This window comes from Chiloscyllium punctatum, chromosome 25 (assembly GCF_047496795.1).
Source record: "Chiloscyllium punctatum isolate Juve2018m chromosome 25, sChiPun1.3, whole genome shotgun sequence".
In the NCBI taxonomy this organism is placed as follows: domain Eukaryota; kingdom Metazoa; phylum Chordata; class Chondrichthyes; order Orectolobiformes; family Hemiscylliidae; genus Chiloscyllium; species Chiloscyllium punctatum.
In genome coordinates, this window is record NC_092763.1 from 31181309 (window position 1) to 31200658 (window position 19350).

Consider the following 19350-nt stretch of genomic DNA (forward strand, 5'->3'; position numbering starts at 1 on the left):
TCGGCGTCACGTGTGCTGTGTGAAGATGGCGGACGCTCTCCCGGAGGAGCTGGACGTGGTCATCCTGGGTACAGGTAAGGAGCGGCTGGGTCCCGTCCGGGCTGGTCCGTGCCGCAGGAGTGGTAAAGCTATAGTGGGGGTCGCCGATTGCCGGACTTTTAAAAAGTGACAGGAAGCTGGGTGTTGGTCTAAGCCCGGGCCAGTCATACCTGCCCCCGCCCCGGAGCAGGCAAGAAACCCAACCCTTCCCTGTGTTAGCACAGAGTGTCAAAGCAAAAGCATGACATTTACATGTCTTTACGACACCAAGATGGGCCCAGTGCAGCCAACCGAGTACTTTTGAATTGCAGTCACTGTTGGTTTCTCACCCCCTTTAACACTCCCTCGGGTTGAGGATGCTCCACCAAAGCAAAAACCCCAAAGAACTGCGGATGCTGGAATTCAGAAACGAAAACAGAATTTGCTGGGGAAAAAAAACTCAGCAGGTCTGGCGGCAGATCTGTTGAGTTTGCCCAGCAGTTTCTGCCCCTTGTTGTTGAGGATGCTCCAGTTTGATGGGGTTTTGTGATGACTGACAAGTTCTGTGGAGGCTGCCACATTTGGAGCAGGTAAACTTGAAGGGTTGTTTGGATGGGTATTCTGGAGGTTTATGCATTCCCTGCAAATGCTCGACTTTACCTCTGCACACTCCAAAATCTTTCAATGTGTCTGTTGCTTCCCTGGATAACTGTTTTGGTTGGTCACAAGTCAGTTGTACAAGTTAACATATTTGTTTGACATCTTTAGGGATGCTTTTGAGGGTATCTCTAAAGCATTTCCATTGTTTCTTGGGAGTTTTTTGCTGCAACTAATCTGAATAGAACAATTTATTTGGGAGTTTGGCAGCAGACATACTGCTCAACACAGCTGGTTTTGAGTGATCAGTTCTTTGCTTCTGGGCAGGTTCACCTTGAAGAGGTTCCTGATCTTGCACTACCTTTTTTTGCCACCTGGTTTGGAGGATCTTAAGAATCAGTTGCTGGTATTAGTTCACCAGTGCTTTGACGTGCCTGCTACAAAGTCTCCAAGGCATTTAGGAACACTGAGATTACTGCTACTTGGAAACCGTTACGGTAGTTTCAAAGTTGAGCTCTTGGTCCTCCATCTCTCTCTACCACTTGGCCAAATGCTGTGCTAGCAGATTGGAGGTGATAAATTTTTCTTTGTGTTTAATGAAGTTGCCCATATGTCTGCCTACATCAAGATAAGGCTCCAAAGATACAGAAAATCCAGGATTTTGCTTTTGATCTTAACTCAAGGGGCAGGTTTTGGCTTGTAGGAGGTATTATGAAGAGGACCTCAATCACTGCACTCTATATTGATGATTTGATCGTAATATATGATAGCTTTTTTTGCTTCTTGTGAAAACTGAGGTCAACCTTTGTACTGCACTCTTCAACTTTTCTCACGCCAGTACTGGGTATTACCTCAAACAAATGATCCACATGTGGAGGTAATTTACAGAATTAGATGAAAACCTGCTTGATCTACACTGGTCCCAATCCAAAACAAAATCACTGTCAGTCTTAAATGTTCTATATACCAGTGAATCTTGTGTTGTTTCACTTAGAGCTCAAGCTCATTGTTGATGACTCCTCCAAAGCATGTGAGGAAATGGACTATTTTGGTTCCCACATTGAAAATATACAAACAACTTATTGTTGCTAACCATCAGTCTACTCCAATTTATGCTGGGCTGCATCTGTGCCTGCTCTGAGGCTGTGTGCATGGAGATCATTGTGGATAGTAGCAATGACTTCTGGTTCCCAAAGTCGCTGCCCTGCAAAGACCTTGAGTGATTCACACAGAAAAATGAAATTAGAGGGAACACTGATATTTTCCAGCTTGCTCTGTCACTTAATACGATGAAAGTAAACTTTGCATGCTACTCCAAGTGTAGTCTCACCAATATCCTGTTCTGTTGCAGCAAAACAATGCCTACTTTTATGTTCTGTTTTCCTTGCAGTATTACCATGCTGCCTGCTGTTCCGTGCATTATAACAGTGACTAACTGGGGGTTTGTACTGGTTCTCTTTGTTTCAACCATGACTTACTCATGGTGATCATCACGTGATATATTTGAGGGCAGCCAAATTTGAGGAGGATATTCCATGAACCTTCTGTTTGTTTTTCAAACTGTCTTTTTCCTGTCATTGATCCCTTTGTTAGCCATGAAGATAATGTGCAAGACTGATCTAATTTAACTTTTACTTCAAACTTCTCCTGCCTTAAAAATTTCTACTTCCCTACTTCCAATTTAAATATTTTGTTTTCGAAACCTAGCTAGTCATTATACTGAAAGCCAGGCTTCAAAAATTTGAAATTAGTTTAGTTGCAGACAGGTGTTTAGACAATATTAATAGAAGACATATTTGTCAACATTTTAAATTTTGCACCACAGACCCAAACATAGTTTATTAACTGGTCAATTGAAAACAAGAGCATTTGCTTGTAATGTAGTTTGTGGGCAGCATGGTGGCACAGTGGTTAGCACTGCTGCCTCACAGCGCCAGAGACCCGGGTTCACTTCCCGCCTCAGGCGACTCTCCCTGTGTGGAGTTTGCACATTCTCCCCGTGTCTGTGTGGGTTTTCTCCGGGTGCTCCGGTTTCCTCCCACAATCCAAAAATTTGCAGGTTCGGTGAATTGGCCATGCTAAATTGCCCGTAGTAAAAACAATGACTGCAGATGCTGGAAACCAGATTCTGGATTAGTGGTGTTGGAAGAGCACAGCAGTTCAGGCAGCATCCAAGTAGCTTCAAAATCGACGTTTCGGGCAAAAGCCCTTCATCAGGAATAAAGGCAGTGAGCCTGAAGCGTGAAGAGATAAGCTAGAGGAGGGTGGGGGTGGGGAAAGAGTAGCATAGAGTACAATGGGTGAGTGGGGGAGGGGATGAAGGTGATAGGTCAGGAAGGAGAAGGTGGAGTGGATAGGTGGAAAAGGAAATAGGCAGGTAGGACAAGTCTGGACAAGGTGATAGGTATGAAGTTTGTGTTGCCCTGAGGAGTATTAAGCAGAAGAATGCTGGGAAGACGGAGTGTGGCACCCAGCACCTGAACATGTTATGTCGCTCGCCTTTCCCACCCTCCCTGAAATCCTAAAACCTCTTGGACAGCAGTAGAAGATGTTACATCAGAATTCATTTGGTATTAAGGTTTTAGGAGAATTGATTTGAGAAAGCCTAATGCAGTCCTTCCAAACTTTCTCCCACTCTGACCCCATTTTTAATGTGTGAAAACTGGAGCAATTTCAGTCTGAGGAGTTGGGTAGACTTACTGACGGGGCAAAATGATTTTGTACTCAATAGTTAGAAAATGATGGGGTCTCGGAGTTAAGAATTGTGCATGCACAGTTTTTGGAGCCCCCATGCCACTGTCAGGGATGCATCATTGACCACAGTGCAGTTTGAGTATGACTTTGTTCATGGGCATGTCCAAAGAAGTCACCAATCAGCCAATCAGAGTGCTGACTTGAGTGGCCAATTGCGTTAGTGTAAAATTTCTCATTGAATAACAATTTAAGGTAGTAAGAAAGGAAATATCCTGTCCAGATTGTTTGTTTAGTACTTGCCATTGCAGCTTTTGAGATCACAATCTCAAGTGATTGGTTCACGATATGTGTTTAGGAATTGGAGGAAGTTAAACTGTCCAAATCTACATCAGAGATTGTGTGTATGAGTTAAAATTCCATGCTGTGGTATATGTTTGAAGCAATTTTATCCATGAACATACTCATTGACAGTTAGTCACACAGAAATTATTCTATGCATCACCTGTACCTTTTTGGGATAGATTTGAGTTGCCACTTCAAAAAGATTTGTAAGTGGCATCTTCTTCCTTACTCAAGAATGTGAATTTGGCATGGCTTGAAAATATAGACAACAGAGCAGTCACTACAGCCAGACAAAGTTGATTGTGGAGTGCCATTTTTCTTCCTGGCATTTCTCACCTCAGGCAAAGCAGATCATGCCTACAAGATCTGTCTGAATGTGGGATGGAGGGGGTAGACCGATGAGTACCAATTTTGTGCATGGTGATTTTGTCTCATTACAGTAATGTCTTGAGGATTAACAGGTTTAGGTACAAAATCTTGCAGTCTGATTGAAACTCCACTGTTCACCAAAACAAGTTGAAAAGAGTCTGGGAAAATGAGAGGTTATGCACTATGGTCAGAAGAGTAGAGGTATAGACTATTTTCTAAATGCGGAAAGGCTTTGGAAATCTGAAATGCAGACTTAGAAAATCCGGAGCTAGGACGCCTAAGATTAGCATGCAGGTTCATGTGGCAGATAGTGAAGGCAAATGCATTGTTAGACTTCGATCCGAAAGGGCAGAGATGTACTACAGAGGTGGTATCAGACTCTAGTCATGCATTGGGAATATTGAGAGCAGTTTTGGGCCCATATCTAAGGAAGGATATGCTGGCGTTGGAAGGGATCCAGAGGAAATTTATAAGAATTATCCTGGGGATGAAGGGCTTGCGTGACGAACACTTGAAGGAGAGTTTGGGGTCTGTACTCGAAGGAGTTTAGAAGACTGGGAGTGTGGGGGATCTCAATGAAACTTAGAATGTTGAGAGGCCTGGATAGAATGGTTGTAGAGAACATGTTTCCACAAGTAAGAAAGGCCAGGACCCAAGGGCAGAGCTTCAGCGTGAAGAGATGACCCTTTGGAACTAAGATGAGGAATTTCAGCTTAGAGGGTAGTAAACCTATGGAACTCATTGCCACAAAAGGCTGTGGAGGCCAAGTCATTGAGTCTATTTAAGATAGAGAGAGGTTCTTGATTGGTAAGGTGATCAAAGGTGACCGAAGGCAGGTGAATGGGGTTGAGAAACATAACAGTCATGATTGAATGACAAAGCAGACCAGATGGGTCGAATGGTCAAATTCTGCTTCTCTATCTTATGGCCTAATGGGCTATATGCATTAGGCAGCTGTAAAAAAAATTGTCTTGGTTGTAATCTTTATTACCTATAGTTTTATTGGAAAAGTAGTTTGGTGAAACAATTGTTAGGTAGAAATTTTTGTCCTTTTCATAATGCTCAAAACTGGTTAATTACAATTGCTAGAAAGAGCCTGATAAACGTGAGATAGAAATGTAATTGCTTGTATTTTGAAAGAACATCAAAAATATAATTTCTCTGGTTCTGGTAGTGTGTTCTCCGAAAATAAATCTCTCTAAAGTAGAGAAGTAGAATGTTTGTTTGGTGGAAAGGTGTATTAAATACGAGGAAAATTGTTTTTCTTACCTCCAATCCAGGTTAGAAAACAGATTTTTGATAGTCATAAAAATATGACTAGTTGTCCCAATATAACATCCATGAGACATAAAATTGCTACAACTTCAAACTTGATAGTAATTCCTGTTTTTCTTATGCACGCTGACTTCTGATCCATATTGATGTTAGTCATGTATCAGACTTTGGAATTTTACTAAGCCTCAGATGATTTTTAGTTTTTGTCTACATTATGCAATGCGAAAATCGAATTAGTTCAAGATTTTCCACTATACTGAAGGGAATGGCGCTTACAAACTGCAAGTGGTTGTCTAAGAATTGTCTAACCAAAGTTTAAATAACATTAAAGACTTCACAATAGTTTGAATATAAATTTTGTATTGAAAAAGCTTTTAAAATTCACTTTTATGATTGTTTTCAATTTCTTTACTTATAAAAGGTAAACCAAAAGGAAGTCGTGTTGCATGAGGATGGAGTCTTCAACTGAAGCTTGTCAGTTAACTTGGCTCAAATACTCAAAATATGCTTTCTTCCCATGCTCACTATCCAGGGAATAAACATAGTACATGGCTGCCATATGCTTTATATCTTGGTACACCAATTTTTAATTTGTTGATAATGAATATCAGAATGATCCCTGAGCATTCATGCTGATGAGGAGAAATTGTAGATATGTTTGATCAATCTATTCAGACATGTTGTGAAGCTCCTCTAGAGCAAGTGGAATTTGACCTTGGGCTGTCTGGTCCAGAGGTAGGGCACTACCATTGTGCCACATGAGCCATTAAATCTAGGTTGTATTCTAAGTTTAGATGGTTGAAAAGTAATTGTACAAATAAGTTTAAAATGAAAAAATTTGGTGACCTATGTACAGGGAAAGTATTTCCTTCAATTTGGTTGTTTTAATTGAACAAAGACTGGAAATCTTAAGTCTTCTCACCACATGTAAGCACACATGCATGTATGAACAAAAAAGGCTGCTATTGCTGAATCTATTGAAGTTTCAAACAGGTTGCAAGGTAAGAGTACTGAAAACTAGGAAGCAAAGCTAGCTAATGGAGGTACCTATCAGTCATTCTTGACTGGAATGATGGGACAAGATCAAGGAACTGAAAGTTCTGCTACTCTTGGTACATTTCTGAACATTTTTCAATTTAAAACAAAAAAAAAGTTTGATTAACCATGCTTGCAGATTTAAAGGCTGAATTAGGAGTTTTCTTCATATAACTAATCTCAAATTAGGCAATTTTTATGCACTTTGTGTTCTAATTTTATCTCCTCCTCCTGAAATGAGATGTATTGTAACTACGAAATGTATAAAAAGCTGCAGGAAAATGTGGAGTAATGCTTTTACTTTGAACAAGGTATTTGATTAGAGTTGAGAATGTAAACAAAGCTTTTCAAACTATTGTATACTATTTCTGAAACTTCCTTTTTGTACTAATTGCCTTATTGGTGGAGTTTTGGCACTTCTCTGGTTTCTAAAGTAACCTTATTTTTCCAAGATCTCTTCAGGTATAATTTTCTGTTCTGAATGGTTTCAACTTTACGTTGCAATTCATTCGTGTGTGCATATATTTTAGATTGGCTTTTATTCGTAAATAATATTTCTATGGATTAAAACCAGAATGAGTTTCAAAATCATAATTGAAGAAAGTGGCAAGTAGAAGCAATACTTGAGCCCTCTTTGCATATGTTATAGTCATAGAGATGTACAGCATAGAAACAGACCCTTTAGTCCAACCCATGCATGCCGACCAGATATCCCAACCCAATCTAGTCCCACCTGCCAGCGCCCAGCCCATATCCCTCCAAGCCCTTCCTATTCATATTCCCATCCAAATGCCTCTTAAATGTTGCAATTGTTCCAGCCTCTGGCAGCTCATTTCATACACGTACAACTCTCTGCGTTAAAAAGTTGCCCCTTAGGTCTCTTTTATATCTTCCCCCCCCCCCCCCCCCCCCCCCTCACCTTAACCTATGCCCTCTAGTTCTGGACTCCCCGGTCCCAGGGAAAAGACTTTGTCTATTTACCCTGTCCATGCCCCTCATAATTTTGTAAACCTCTAAAAGGTCACCCCTCAGCCTCCGACGCTCCAGGAAAAACAGCCCCAGCCTGTTCAGCCTCTCCCTGAAGCTCAAATCCTCCAACCCTGGCAACATCCTTGTAAATCTTTTCTGAATCCTTTCAAGTTTCACAACATCTTTCCGATAAAGCCATTGTATTTGGGGATTAGATTAGATTAGATTAGATTAGATTAGATTCCTTACAGTGTGGAAACAGGCCCTTCGGCCCAACAAGTCCACACCGCCCCGCCGAAGCGTAACCCACCCATACCCCTACATCTACATCTACATCTACATCTACCCCTTACCTAACACTACGGGCAATTTAGTATGGCCCATTCACCTGACCTGCACATCTTTGGACTGTGGGAGGAAACCGGAGCACCCGGAGGAAACCCACGCAGACACGGGGAGAATGTGCAAACTCCACACAGTCAGTCGCCTGAGGCGGGAATTGAACCCGGATCTCTGGCGCTGTGAGGCAGCAGTGCTAACCACTGGGATCTTGGGTTATTTAATTTCCTTTCATGTTCTTTTGTAAGATTTCTAGTAAAGGTGCCAGGTTTTTAATGTAAATGTTTACTGAAGAGTGGCAAGTAAGACAAGACTTAAAGGAATCACGGGAAGTAGCGAAGTGCATTGGCTGAAGGGAGGGCATTGCAGAGTTCGGTACCCAGAAGCTAAAAGACAGTGAGCAATAATGAGGTGTTAGGGGGAAAAAAATATATTTTAAGGGTAAAAGATTCATGGGAAATTATGTATAGCTTGAGGAAGCCATGATAAAGATGAGACATTTTCAATCCAGGAAGAGATTGAAACACAACAAGTGAGCGGATTGCAAGTGGAAGCAATAGGTTACTGACAGCTAATGTTGGACAGAAAGTACAGAACATAATTAGGAGCACTGGTAGGCCCTTCAGTCCCTCGAGCCTGCTTTGCTCATCAAAAATATCATGACTGATCAGGTTGTGCCGTCTGGTTTATTTCTCCCTGTACCCCTTGATTCCTTTGCAAATAAAAAATGTGTTTAACTCTGTTTAGAATATATTCAGTTGCCCAATGATTCACTGTTATCTGTGAAAGAGAATTGCAAAGATTAATAATGTTCAGAGAGAAGAAATTTCCTGAGGGAAATAGCCTCTTAGCATCTACCTTATCAGCCTTCCTCTGAATTCTACAATAAAATCAACTCTCATTCTTCTAAACCTTGAGTATAGACCTAACCTGTTCAAGCTTTCCACATAAGGTATGCTGCCTCCAATGCAAGCAGTATTCCTCCTTTGATTGAGACTGCAATTGCCCCATACAATTTATGCAAAAATTCCCTACTTGTCTGAACTCTCACCCACCCAATATTCGCTTTGCCTTCTACTGTATCCGCAAGTTAACCCTTTTTGATCCTTGTACAAGGACATCCAGATCCATCTGAATTGCAGCATGCTCTAGAGTCTCTCGACTCAAATCTACTCATTCATTCTTTCCACTATAGTGGTCAACTTCATATTTTTCCATATTTAACGCCATCTGCCGTATGTTTGCTCACTTGCTTTATCTTGTATCCCATTGCAGGCTTTGTGTATTTAAGCTGGTTTTCTAGAACCGTAAGAATTTAGGGGTGCGTTTAACTGTAATTGTAAGATCTAAATCAATGATAATTATAGACTATTTGTTTGAAAGAGTCACTAAGTTTGTTCGTCCCAATAATTACAAAACCCATACATAAAACAAATGTGTTTTCACAAATATTCAAACTTTTTAAGTTTATCATAACTAGTATAAAAGAAATAAAAAGTGACTTTTCAGCTCCTCTTTGGGATGCCAATTTGTAACTCCAGTTGTCTGGACACATGTCTCCTGTCCTGAAGCCTCTGTTGGCTGAAGTGTTCCTTGTGCTTTGAGTCTTCCTCCTTGTACCTAATCCTAAGAATCACTACTTATTAATAACCTTAATAACCAACAAACGTTTGACTGATGAGACATCCTAGACTGTAATTGAATTAGCTTTATTGTCATATGTACTCAAATGAGTACAGTGAAAAGTTTATAAGTTGTCATTTACAGTACCATCTTAGGGACAAAGGTACCTAGATGTTGGCTTCTTACGTGCATGAACAGTTCATAGTTAATCTTGAATTGGCTTGGTAGTTTATGTTCATTTGTGTAGTTCCTTTACAGTAATGGTCATCTTACTGATATTGTTTCCTATTGCTCATTCTTTGATATGTCAGTCACTTTGTAAGATCATCCCTATTGTAATAGCTTGTCTTTAAGTTACCAACTCCATCATCCTTACTGAGAGCAGACGGCAACAATGGCACTTTTTATGTGTATGTTCAGAGTATGTAGTGTTACCTTGTGATTCATTATCATCCAAAATGTCCCAATTTATCAGAAAGATGCTGTCTTAGGTTATAAGGCTACTGTCACATTTGAGGTAGAGAGACAACTGATGGTGGTTTTAACTGATGGTGGTTTTACCTGAGGGTCTCCACATGTCAAACGAGGGGAGAGACTGAAGAGAATCCTTCATGGTAACCTCAGCTGGTGCAGTTGGTGTCAATCTGCATAGCAAACCAGTCATTCAGTCAATGGAGCTAAACTAATCTCCTGTAATGAGCACTGTAGAACCTGATTCCAAAGTGGTAAATAAATGTATGTGGCCCATGCCTATTCAAATAACTTGAGTAGGAAAGAACTGGCCCTGAAGCCAGATTTCTTTTAAGCATGCAAGGAGATTGAAAAGCAGGACTTTCAAAGCAGACATCTCAGGATTGCTCCTACTTCTATGTACTCGTAAATATAGAAACTGGAGAACTGAACAATTGAACACATGGCTAGAAAACTGATGTATGAGGGGCACATCAGCATTGAGGCTGTTTCTGGGGCAAGTAGGATCAGTATGAGCTTGGCAGGACCGGGGCTGACATCTTGGCAGGAAGATTGCTTGTGCTGTTGGGGAGGGAACGTGAGAGGGAGCACAGGTTTGAGCAAAACAACTAATGGCTATGGTGGATTGGGCAAATACATTAAAAGATATGACAATAGATACGCAATGGCTAGTATTTAAAGAAATATCACAATGTCTACAAAATTATTAGCATTCCTTCAAGGCACAGATGCTCAAAGAGATGGATGAATCAACCATTGTTAACAAAATCTAGTTAAAGATTGCAGTTGATCAAAGCAAGTGGTTTATAAGAATACAAGAAACAGTAGTAAGGTTCAGGATTGGGAGAAATTTATAACCCAGCAAAGGATCTGATGAAACAAAGAAATGAATGCACATTAACAGAGAACATAAAGGCAGACTGTAATAGCTTCATTATGTATATGCAGAGGTAAAATTGGATCAGTTTTGTTTGGGGACAGGAGAATTGTGGAAAATTGAGAAATGGTGGAGAAAATAAGTTTTGTATGTCTTAATGGACGAAGATACAGGAAATCAGTCACAAATACTAGGTAATCAAGGGACTTGTGTAACTGAAGAGCAAAAAGAAATTGGGATGAATAAAAGGATGTACATGAAGAATGTGTTGGATTGAGAGATGTAAAATCTCCTGGATTAGATGATTGGTTACCTATCTTGATTCAATAGATTCTGAAAAAGTTTCTGCAGACTGGAAGTGACAAGTGTAATCCTGTTATTTTAAGAATGGAGGGACTGTGGAGAAATTCAGACCTTGTTAGCTTGACATCTGTAGTATGGAAAATGTTAGAATCTCAAAAGGATATGATAACTGAACACTTAGAAAATAATATTAAAACAGGGCAGGATTAGGATGGATTTATGGAAGGGAAATGATATTTGAGAAACCTATCGGATGTTTTGGAAGATGTTCATTGTGACATTTGTAAAGGAGATCCAGTGGATACAGTGTATTTGAATTTTTTTTTTGATAAGGTAACCTCAAAAGAGGTTATTAAATTTCAAGTACATGACATCGGGTGTGAATTAGTACAGATAGAGTAAATTAATAGAAAGCAGAGAGTTGGCATAAGCGGATCATTCTCAGAATTGCATGCTGTTACTAATGGGTACTGCAAGATCAGTAATAGGTCCACAGCTGTTCATAATCTATGTAAATTAAGTATATAATTTGGATGTGCGAATCATCTATAATATTTCCTAATTTGTTGATGGCAGCAAACTAGCTGGAAATGTGAGGGTTTTTTTTGAGAAGGATGCAAGGAATCATCAAGAAGATTTGGACAGGTAAGTGAATGGGCTAGTATCTGGCAGATGAACTGTAATGTAAATTAGTGTAATATTATTCTCTTAGGTAGTTACATAACAAGCAGAATATTTCTTAAGTATTGAGAAGTGCAGGTATGTGGGTTTATGCTTAATATTTTGGTCTTGACTTAGAATCTAGCATGCATGTGGGTTACAAATATTGCTCTGGAATTATAGATAAAAATACCACTGGATTGTCAATATCAGATTACACACAGGTTTTCTTCTCGAACAAATTTAAGATGGGCATTGAACTAAAACATATTCTCGCATTATCACTGATTTTCTTCTGCTTTCATATTTGTTCCTCCACCACTTGTTTTGTATTTCGTGTTTAATCTCAGCAGTGCAGAGCAATATTCACTCAAATCTTGCTTTTCCTTTCTGTAACCCAGGTGACCTTTGAGCTGTATAAACCTAAATGTAAATTCAAACATTTCTTGTGAGGCGCATTTCTGTTTCAATCTAGCATACGTCTAACTTTTGACAATGCATGTTGATGCACATACTCAATGTATTGCTACAGAATCACTTGTAGACATGCAATTTCAGAAAGATCATTGAGTTTTTATTAATAATTGATCAATACACCCAGTAAATTGTACATTAGGTTTCTCCAATGACTGTTAAACCATTAAGGTAAAACTATATTTGTATTTCATGTGATTATGAAACTTTTTTCCTGTGCAATGCCTGTTAATTTTCGAATAATGCCTATCTGTGTCAGCAAATGTGAGGCTGGATTGAGAATATGCTCTCTTTGAACTGTCAAATGGAATGCAAATTTAATAATGTGATTGTCTGTATCAGCAAATTAATGCAGTATGAGTAACAAATACATATTACCCTTGTTCATAGTTATGGCAATGGTTCTCTCGTTGCATAATTTCATTTTAGTCTCATATTAGTTATCCTTGGATTGCAGTACAATCACAACACTAGTGTATTTTGAATTGGCATATTTTTTGCTGCAGTAGGACAAAACTGATTGTAATTTAGCAACATTAATTTTAAGAGAATTGAATTGAACTGTGAACACTTGAGATCAGCACTAACCTTCCAAGTATTTTGTCAGAGGATTTGCTTTCCAACCTATTTCATTACTACTCTGATTAATTCTAAGCATACCTATCGGCAAATATGTACTAAATCCTGCATGCAACTTCTGTCTTTTAGAAAAGAGACATGCTAAGTCAAATATGTTTCTTGACCAGATATGTAAAATTATAGAATATAGTAGATCAAGTTGAGAGAGTGAGAGAGAGGCATTAAACCACAAAGGTCATTATCCAAAAACATTTGATCTGTTTTCACAATGCTGATCCCATTTCCATTGCTGAACAATCAGGAGTAGCTGAAGGTGGCTGTCTTACAATGTGTCAATAGGTCAGACCTGGACAGTAGCAAATGCTGACAGCCAAGAGTCAGTTGAATCCTATCAGCAGCAGCACAGACTTAGGCTGCCCCAGTATTAACAAGCATAGTAGCTCTCAAAGCACTTACTTTATGTTGCATAAAATTGAGTCTTTCATTTGTTTGATGTTGTCTACAGAGAATTGAAAGGACCTCCTGTTGAACTCTTTAACTAATGTCCTAGCTCACTTGAAGTAAACACATAAAGGAAGTGAACTACAATAAACAAAAAGTTCTGTAACTCCAGCTGTTATTGTCATACCCTTGGATTTTGATTGTAATAAGAGTAAAAAAGAATCATGAGCAAGATAAGTTCAATTTTCAACCTACAGCATGCAATATTTGACATTTTCTTGACCTCTGAATCTGACTTGTCTCGTATTCCTTCATTATATTTGTATTTATTCCACACGTTTTATCACAAACAATTTTATTCAATCTTTCATTTTAACCATTTAGATTGAAAAAGTTGGATGATTAATTCAAATAAGCTTGATGTGATGCAGGGTAGTGAAGACATCTGTATTAAAAAGGATGTTTAAGTGTCCTTTTGCTTTTAGTGAAAAGAAATGTCATCAATCTATGCTTATGAATACAGAATGACCCAGTGTGTTCAATGCTGTGTGATGGAAATGTTAAAAGGCCAAACCTTCCTACATTGTCGAAGAGGGAAGCTTTAAATGCTGAAAATATAAGTCGACTGTAGCTAATCATCATATGGTTTTCCAAATGCTGTGTTGTTACTTCTTTAATATATTTCAGCATTTCCTCTAATTGTAAGGCAAAGGAGGATTTTGTTTTTCATGACTTTCCTCCTTTTGAAAAGGGGTTTTATAAATCTGCTGTATTGTGGGGCTCTTCAAAAATCAATGAGTAGTGCTGTGCTGCTGTCCCATCTTGTGCTTTGCTGTTTGAATGATCATCAAATGAAATAAGTTCCAAAAACTTGCTTCCAACCTCTCTGTGCAGAAATAAATTAGGTCACAAGTTGAATATAATTTAAATTTGACAGAATACGTTAAGGCTAGAGTATTCACAGGAATATATCTAGTTTCTGTATTCTATATTTGAGCCTTTTAAATTTACTTCTATTGCAGGTCTGCAAGAGTCCATTATTGCAGCTGCTTGTTCTCGAATTGGCCAGAGAGTTCTTCATGTTGACAGGTAAGCTACAGTATTTTGCAGTTTGGAAGGAAACCAGTCACTCTGTTCCTGCTGTCAGTCTGTGATCAATTATCAAAGCTGTGTCCTTGTCTGTAGAAATACTACTACCTCGACTTGAATCATTTTATGTTCTCAACCTTTAATTGAACATTGTGTAAAATGGATTTATTCTACCGCTCCAGTACTTATGTTGGTAAACTGAAATGAGATGCAATAATCAAAGTTGCATATTTTGTTTTACTTCATTTCCAAATTTGGGCTGCTTTTATACTTTTAACGTAAGTTAGTTTGTTTATTACAGTTTTGTTTTGCAAACAACGTGTTTTGAGTCTTTTATTCCATGAAATGCAATTCATTCTCATTAATTCTAAATCTGGAAATTTGCATTAAAGGGAGTTGAAAGAAAGTACAAGTTTGACTACTGAATCAGTGATTGATTGTTTTCGTTTCTCAACTGAACCTTCTGAACTAAAACATGGTGATTAAAAGTGACTGAGCCATTTGTATGTTGATTGGTTGCTATTTTGTTATAGTCAGATGTGAAAGGCATTTTTGACTGTCTCCATCCTTTTGTTCCAATCCATATTTTCATAAGCAGATGCATGATGGAGGCAAGACTAACAAGAAATAGTAAATTTATTCTATTTTGTTTCCAAATTACTTGTGAAGAAATGAGAAATAGTCACATGAGAGATGAGATTGAACAGTCAATGTACCCTTTATACATCACGAGTAATTTTAAATAGGGGCTGAATATTTCTCTTCGTGGCAACCAAGTTACTCCTGCCTTTGTCGTATTTGTAATTTCACAGCTTCTTGGGATCTTGCAGTGACAGTGGCTCAGTGGTTGGTATTGCTACCTCAGTGCCAGGGACCCCGTGTTCGATTCCCACCTCTGGCAATTTTGCACATTCACCCTGTGTCTGTGGGCTTCCTCTGGGTGCTCTGGTTTCCCCTCTCAGTCCAAAGATGTGCAGGTGAATCATCTATACTAAATTTCCCATAGTGTTAAGTCCATTACTCAGGGATAAATATAGGGCAGGGGAATGGGTCTGGATGGGTTACTCTTTGGAGAGTTGTGTGGACTTGTTGGGTCGAAGGGCCTGATTCCATACTGTAGGGATTCTAATCTTATTGTCATTTTGAGAGCAGTTTTGGTATGGCGCTCTCTACAGGGGAATTTACCACCTGTGCGAGCTACTTAAACAACTGTGTTTGTTGTTAGTCAGATTAAAAATTTGGTTTAAAATCATCACAGACTCATCATTAGGAAATGTGTGACCGTTTAATTCAATGTCAAATCAGGTACAGAATGTACATTATAGAAGGAAAGATTGGATTTAAAAAAGAGGCGAGATAAAGCAAAATGTATTTCCTTATTAAAAGTGAATAAAAATTGTGCATCTCAAAGTTTTTATTCCAAATGGTGATTTTGGCAGTAATTTAAGACTCGCTGTTTAAAAAAAAATTTACTTAAACTGAAAATGTTATCTTAACATCTTTTCCACGTACATGTAGTGGGTATGTAGTAATATCACGTGAGCCAACCCCTATCAGTATAAACCGCAGCTTCTAAAAGATTAAGGCAACAACTTCCTGAATTACACATCTTCGATTAGAGGAAGTTGAAGTCTGACCTACACTTCAACAATGATAGTGAGCACATTGCCATCAATTCGCAGTGGAATCTGGCCCGCAGTAACTATTTGTATATAAATTTTATATTTTAAGGTCTGAATATATTCTGAATTTTAGTTCTAACTAAAATTCTCATATGAAAAAAATTGAGCCATTAAAGTGAATGACTAAAATAAATCTGGAGCAAAAAGCCTTGGAATATTGAAACTATTTATTTGATTTGTATTCAATAGGTAAAAATTAGGTTAAAAGTTTACTTAGTCAAGATGCCGTCTTGGAAATGCATCTCAAGGTGCTTGGAAGGCCTACCAATTTAAGATTAGGAGCAAAAATTTCAATCTCAGTGGTTCTGGAAACTGACAGATATCTGATTGGACCATAAGATGATTCAGCTGTGGAAGTGCATTGTTTCACTTGAAGGACAAATCAAAAATGATAGGAAGTTTCTGAAAAACATGTCTTTTCCTGCTTTTTGAAGCTTTTTATAGTAATGTATTTGAAGAGCACCTAACCTGTATTTTTATAATCGACCATTCCAATCTCTTGATTTTAACAATTGTAGTACCCTCATTGAAAGAACTAAAGGTACTTACTATCCAGTTTGCAGGTATTAAGGAAAGCTAGGGAACAAAGAAATAAAAAAGATGAAGGTGTTAGTGGTTGCAACTTTGCTCAAGAAGTTGATATTGCACTGGGGATGGATGATGTAGTGGAGAAACCAACACCTTTGTAAAAACTTGGATAGAATAAAAAGGATAAAATAGTGGCTAGTGTGTTAGTTGGGTAAAAACATCATAAACAGATTTACCAAAAGAAAACCAGGCCCTAATGGACTTTGTGGAGGCATGGTTGTGGTAATAAATCTCTTCACTAGAAAAATATGTAAAAGGATGCACAAGTGATTTTTCAAAAGGAACATGAATTAGAGGATAAGCAAATAAAGTTTATGGTAAAAGAAGTAGGTACGTCACTCAAAGCAAATAAGGTGAATTGTAGGCTACTAGTGAAAATTTCAGAAGTTATGGCCATAACTTTCCAATCCGCTTCAAATATGTGGATAGTGTCAAAACACTGAAGCATTGAAAAGTTATAAATCTCTACTTTGAAAAAGGTTTGAAGAGGGATGAAGCCAGAAACTGCAGACTGGTCAACTTGACGTTTTGTGGTGGGGAAACTTGGAGATAGTGGCAGAAGGATCGGTGAACATATGTCATAAACAGAAGGTGACCGGTAAAAGAAACCACGCTGAAGTGGGGAAACATTATGTCTATACAATAAGTCGTTATAAAAGAGGCTGCTTGAAAAGATCGTGGAAAGAAATCCAGTAGTGATCAAAATAATTGTTGAAATAACAACTTGTTTGTGTATTCCTTCTGCATTCATTGTGTCTATGTTTTCAGTTCTGACGTATGAAGATTCTCAAGATGGTGCAAATCACATAGGATTGGAAAACTTTTTCATCCCTCTTGGGAAACAACTGGTTTTGTTGCCTTGGGAATAATATTAATTTCAGCTCTGGTTGTCTTTTGTGTGTTGGTTTCATGAAGCTTGGTCAACCTGAATGGGTCAACTTATGCCTATGCCCATTTAGAATTTGTTTTTGCTCCTTTTTAAAACTATTTCGATCCATTAACTCAGATGACAAAATTTGAGGTCAGTACTCCATATTTTCTTATTTTAAAGCTACAGAATCTTAAAAGTGACTTAATTCACAACCTAATAATTGTGTGTGTTTGTGCAGGTGCTTTCAAATTTTGTGCAAACAAAAGATGATTTAACTTTAGAATTTACTATTCATCATGTGAAGCAGGTGGAGCTGTAGAATCAAGGTGTACTTTGGGAGATGGTGAGGATCCTGAGGTGGTTGATCTTTTGTGTAGGCACAAAATTAAGAATGCCAATCATTGAGAAGCTCAGGAAAACCGCAACGAGTGGAAGACACTGTTTCAACCATTTAAAATGGACCCAATATGGTGCCATTATTTCAGAGCAGAATGGCCAGAAGAGGGAGCTAAATATTGCGGCAAGATACCATTTTCAGCAATTCTGCAAATTCAAACATACATGAAAAGAAGACAGCCAGAACAGTTTGCAGCAATTGCAAGGGACAGAAAATCAAAAATAGAGATTGAAACTGAAGGTTTCCTAAACAAAATAAAAGATCTCAATAATTGTACTCTGCAGAACTGGAAGACATATTTTGTGCAGGAGGTGAAACTTGAGACATGGGCTGGTTTCACTTTCTTAGAGGATCATTGGACTGACTTAAAGAAATCTAAATTCAACTATCCAGGTTAAAATTGCAGCGACCAGGAGGTGCAAACTTCAAAGTCAAGGACCAGATCACCAGAACTCTTGGACAAAGGCAAAAAAAAAGTAATGCAACTTTGTACACCTTGAGAACCAGCAAATATCTCTGAGCACGCATTTGTATAGAAAATTGGTAGTAACACAAAGTGACAGTGGAACAATGTTTTACTAATGAATTTACAAAACTGGTTTGGGGTTTGAGAAAGCTGAAGTGAGATTATATTGCTCTGCTTCCCATATTTTTAAATGCATCTACTTGTTTACATCTTTTGACATAATTTGATATGCTGCATCAAAATGTAATCTCACCCATTATCAAACTGACAAAATGGTATTCAGGACTAGTGATTGGTTTGGGGACTATCAACAGGTTTTGTGCTAACCTGACACAGCTAAACATAGTGATTCAAAGGAAATGCATCCAATGTTTTCTGGATGACAGTCTTGTGCCAATCCCACTATCTGATAAATACACTTTTACCAAGAATCCAAGTTGCTCACAACATACATTCATGCCTTTCAATTGGTATTGTTCTAACCAACGTCCGTTCGACATATCCTCTCCGCTAGAAATCTTTCAACATGCAGTGTCCGATATATATGAAGGCAAAGGGGTATTCATTTTTTACATGGCCAACATGCTCATCCACAGTGTTATCAGAGACGTGCAAGACCACTGAATTCACAATGTTTTAAGAATATGTGTACAAGTAGGCCTCTCTTTGAATAAGAAGTGAAGAAGAATCACTACAAGAATCTTCAGTTATATTTATGTAGCAAAAATTATGAAGGTTGACTCCAGAATACCAAGATAGTTCCAAGAATATCCAGAGTCCAAGTGTGTGGAGACTTGGTATAGTCAAGCAGATGGTCCCAAATTATCTGCAATCAACAAGCCTTTTATGAGACCTAGTGATAGGGGGTCAGCAATAATATTGGAGTGTTAAGCAGTCCTTGCTTTCTCCTAGCTCTTGCTAAGAGACAGCATTGACCCAGTTGGCTGAATTGCAAATCCTCTGTTGCGTGTTCGTGCAATTCTGTGAATTTGATTGTTATAGCAGAAGTTAAATAGTGCTTAAATGAAACTGATTTGTGAATTCTTATCTGTATTCATTATTTGCTAAAGCTAAATTGTCGCTTGGTACTGATCTTGTCGAAAAGTGCAATTAGCCTGTGAAATGTTGAGAAATGCAAAGCTTTTATCTTGGTGCAGCTGATGTGAATTTCCATTTTCTTGACTTATTTCT

The 19350-nt window shown here is 38.4% G+C and overlaps 1 protein-coding gene across 3 annotated transcripts in view; it reads left to right on the plus strand.

Moving 5' to 3' along the window:
• The window catches only part of chm (CHM Rab escort protein), a 98080-nt gene continuing 78730 nt past the window's right edge, over nucleotides 1–19350 (plus strand). For 2 of the 3 annotated variants that reach the window (XM_072594914.1, XM_072594916.1), the window contains exons 1-2: nucleotides 1–74; nucleotides 14089–14155. In XM_072594914.1, the coding sequence (XP_072451015.1) occupies nucleotides 26–74; nucleotides 14089–14155 (116 nt within the window). In that variant the 5' untranslated portion in view covers nucleotides 1–25. The remainder of the gene's footprint in view (nucleotides 75–14088; nucleotides 14156–19350) is intronic. The other variant, XM_072594915.1, reaches the window with a different exon arrangement.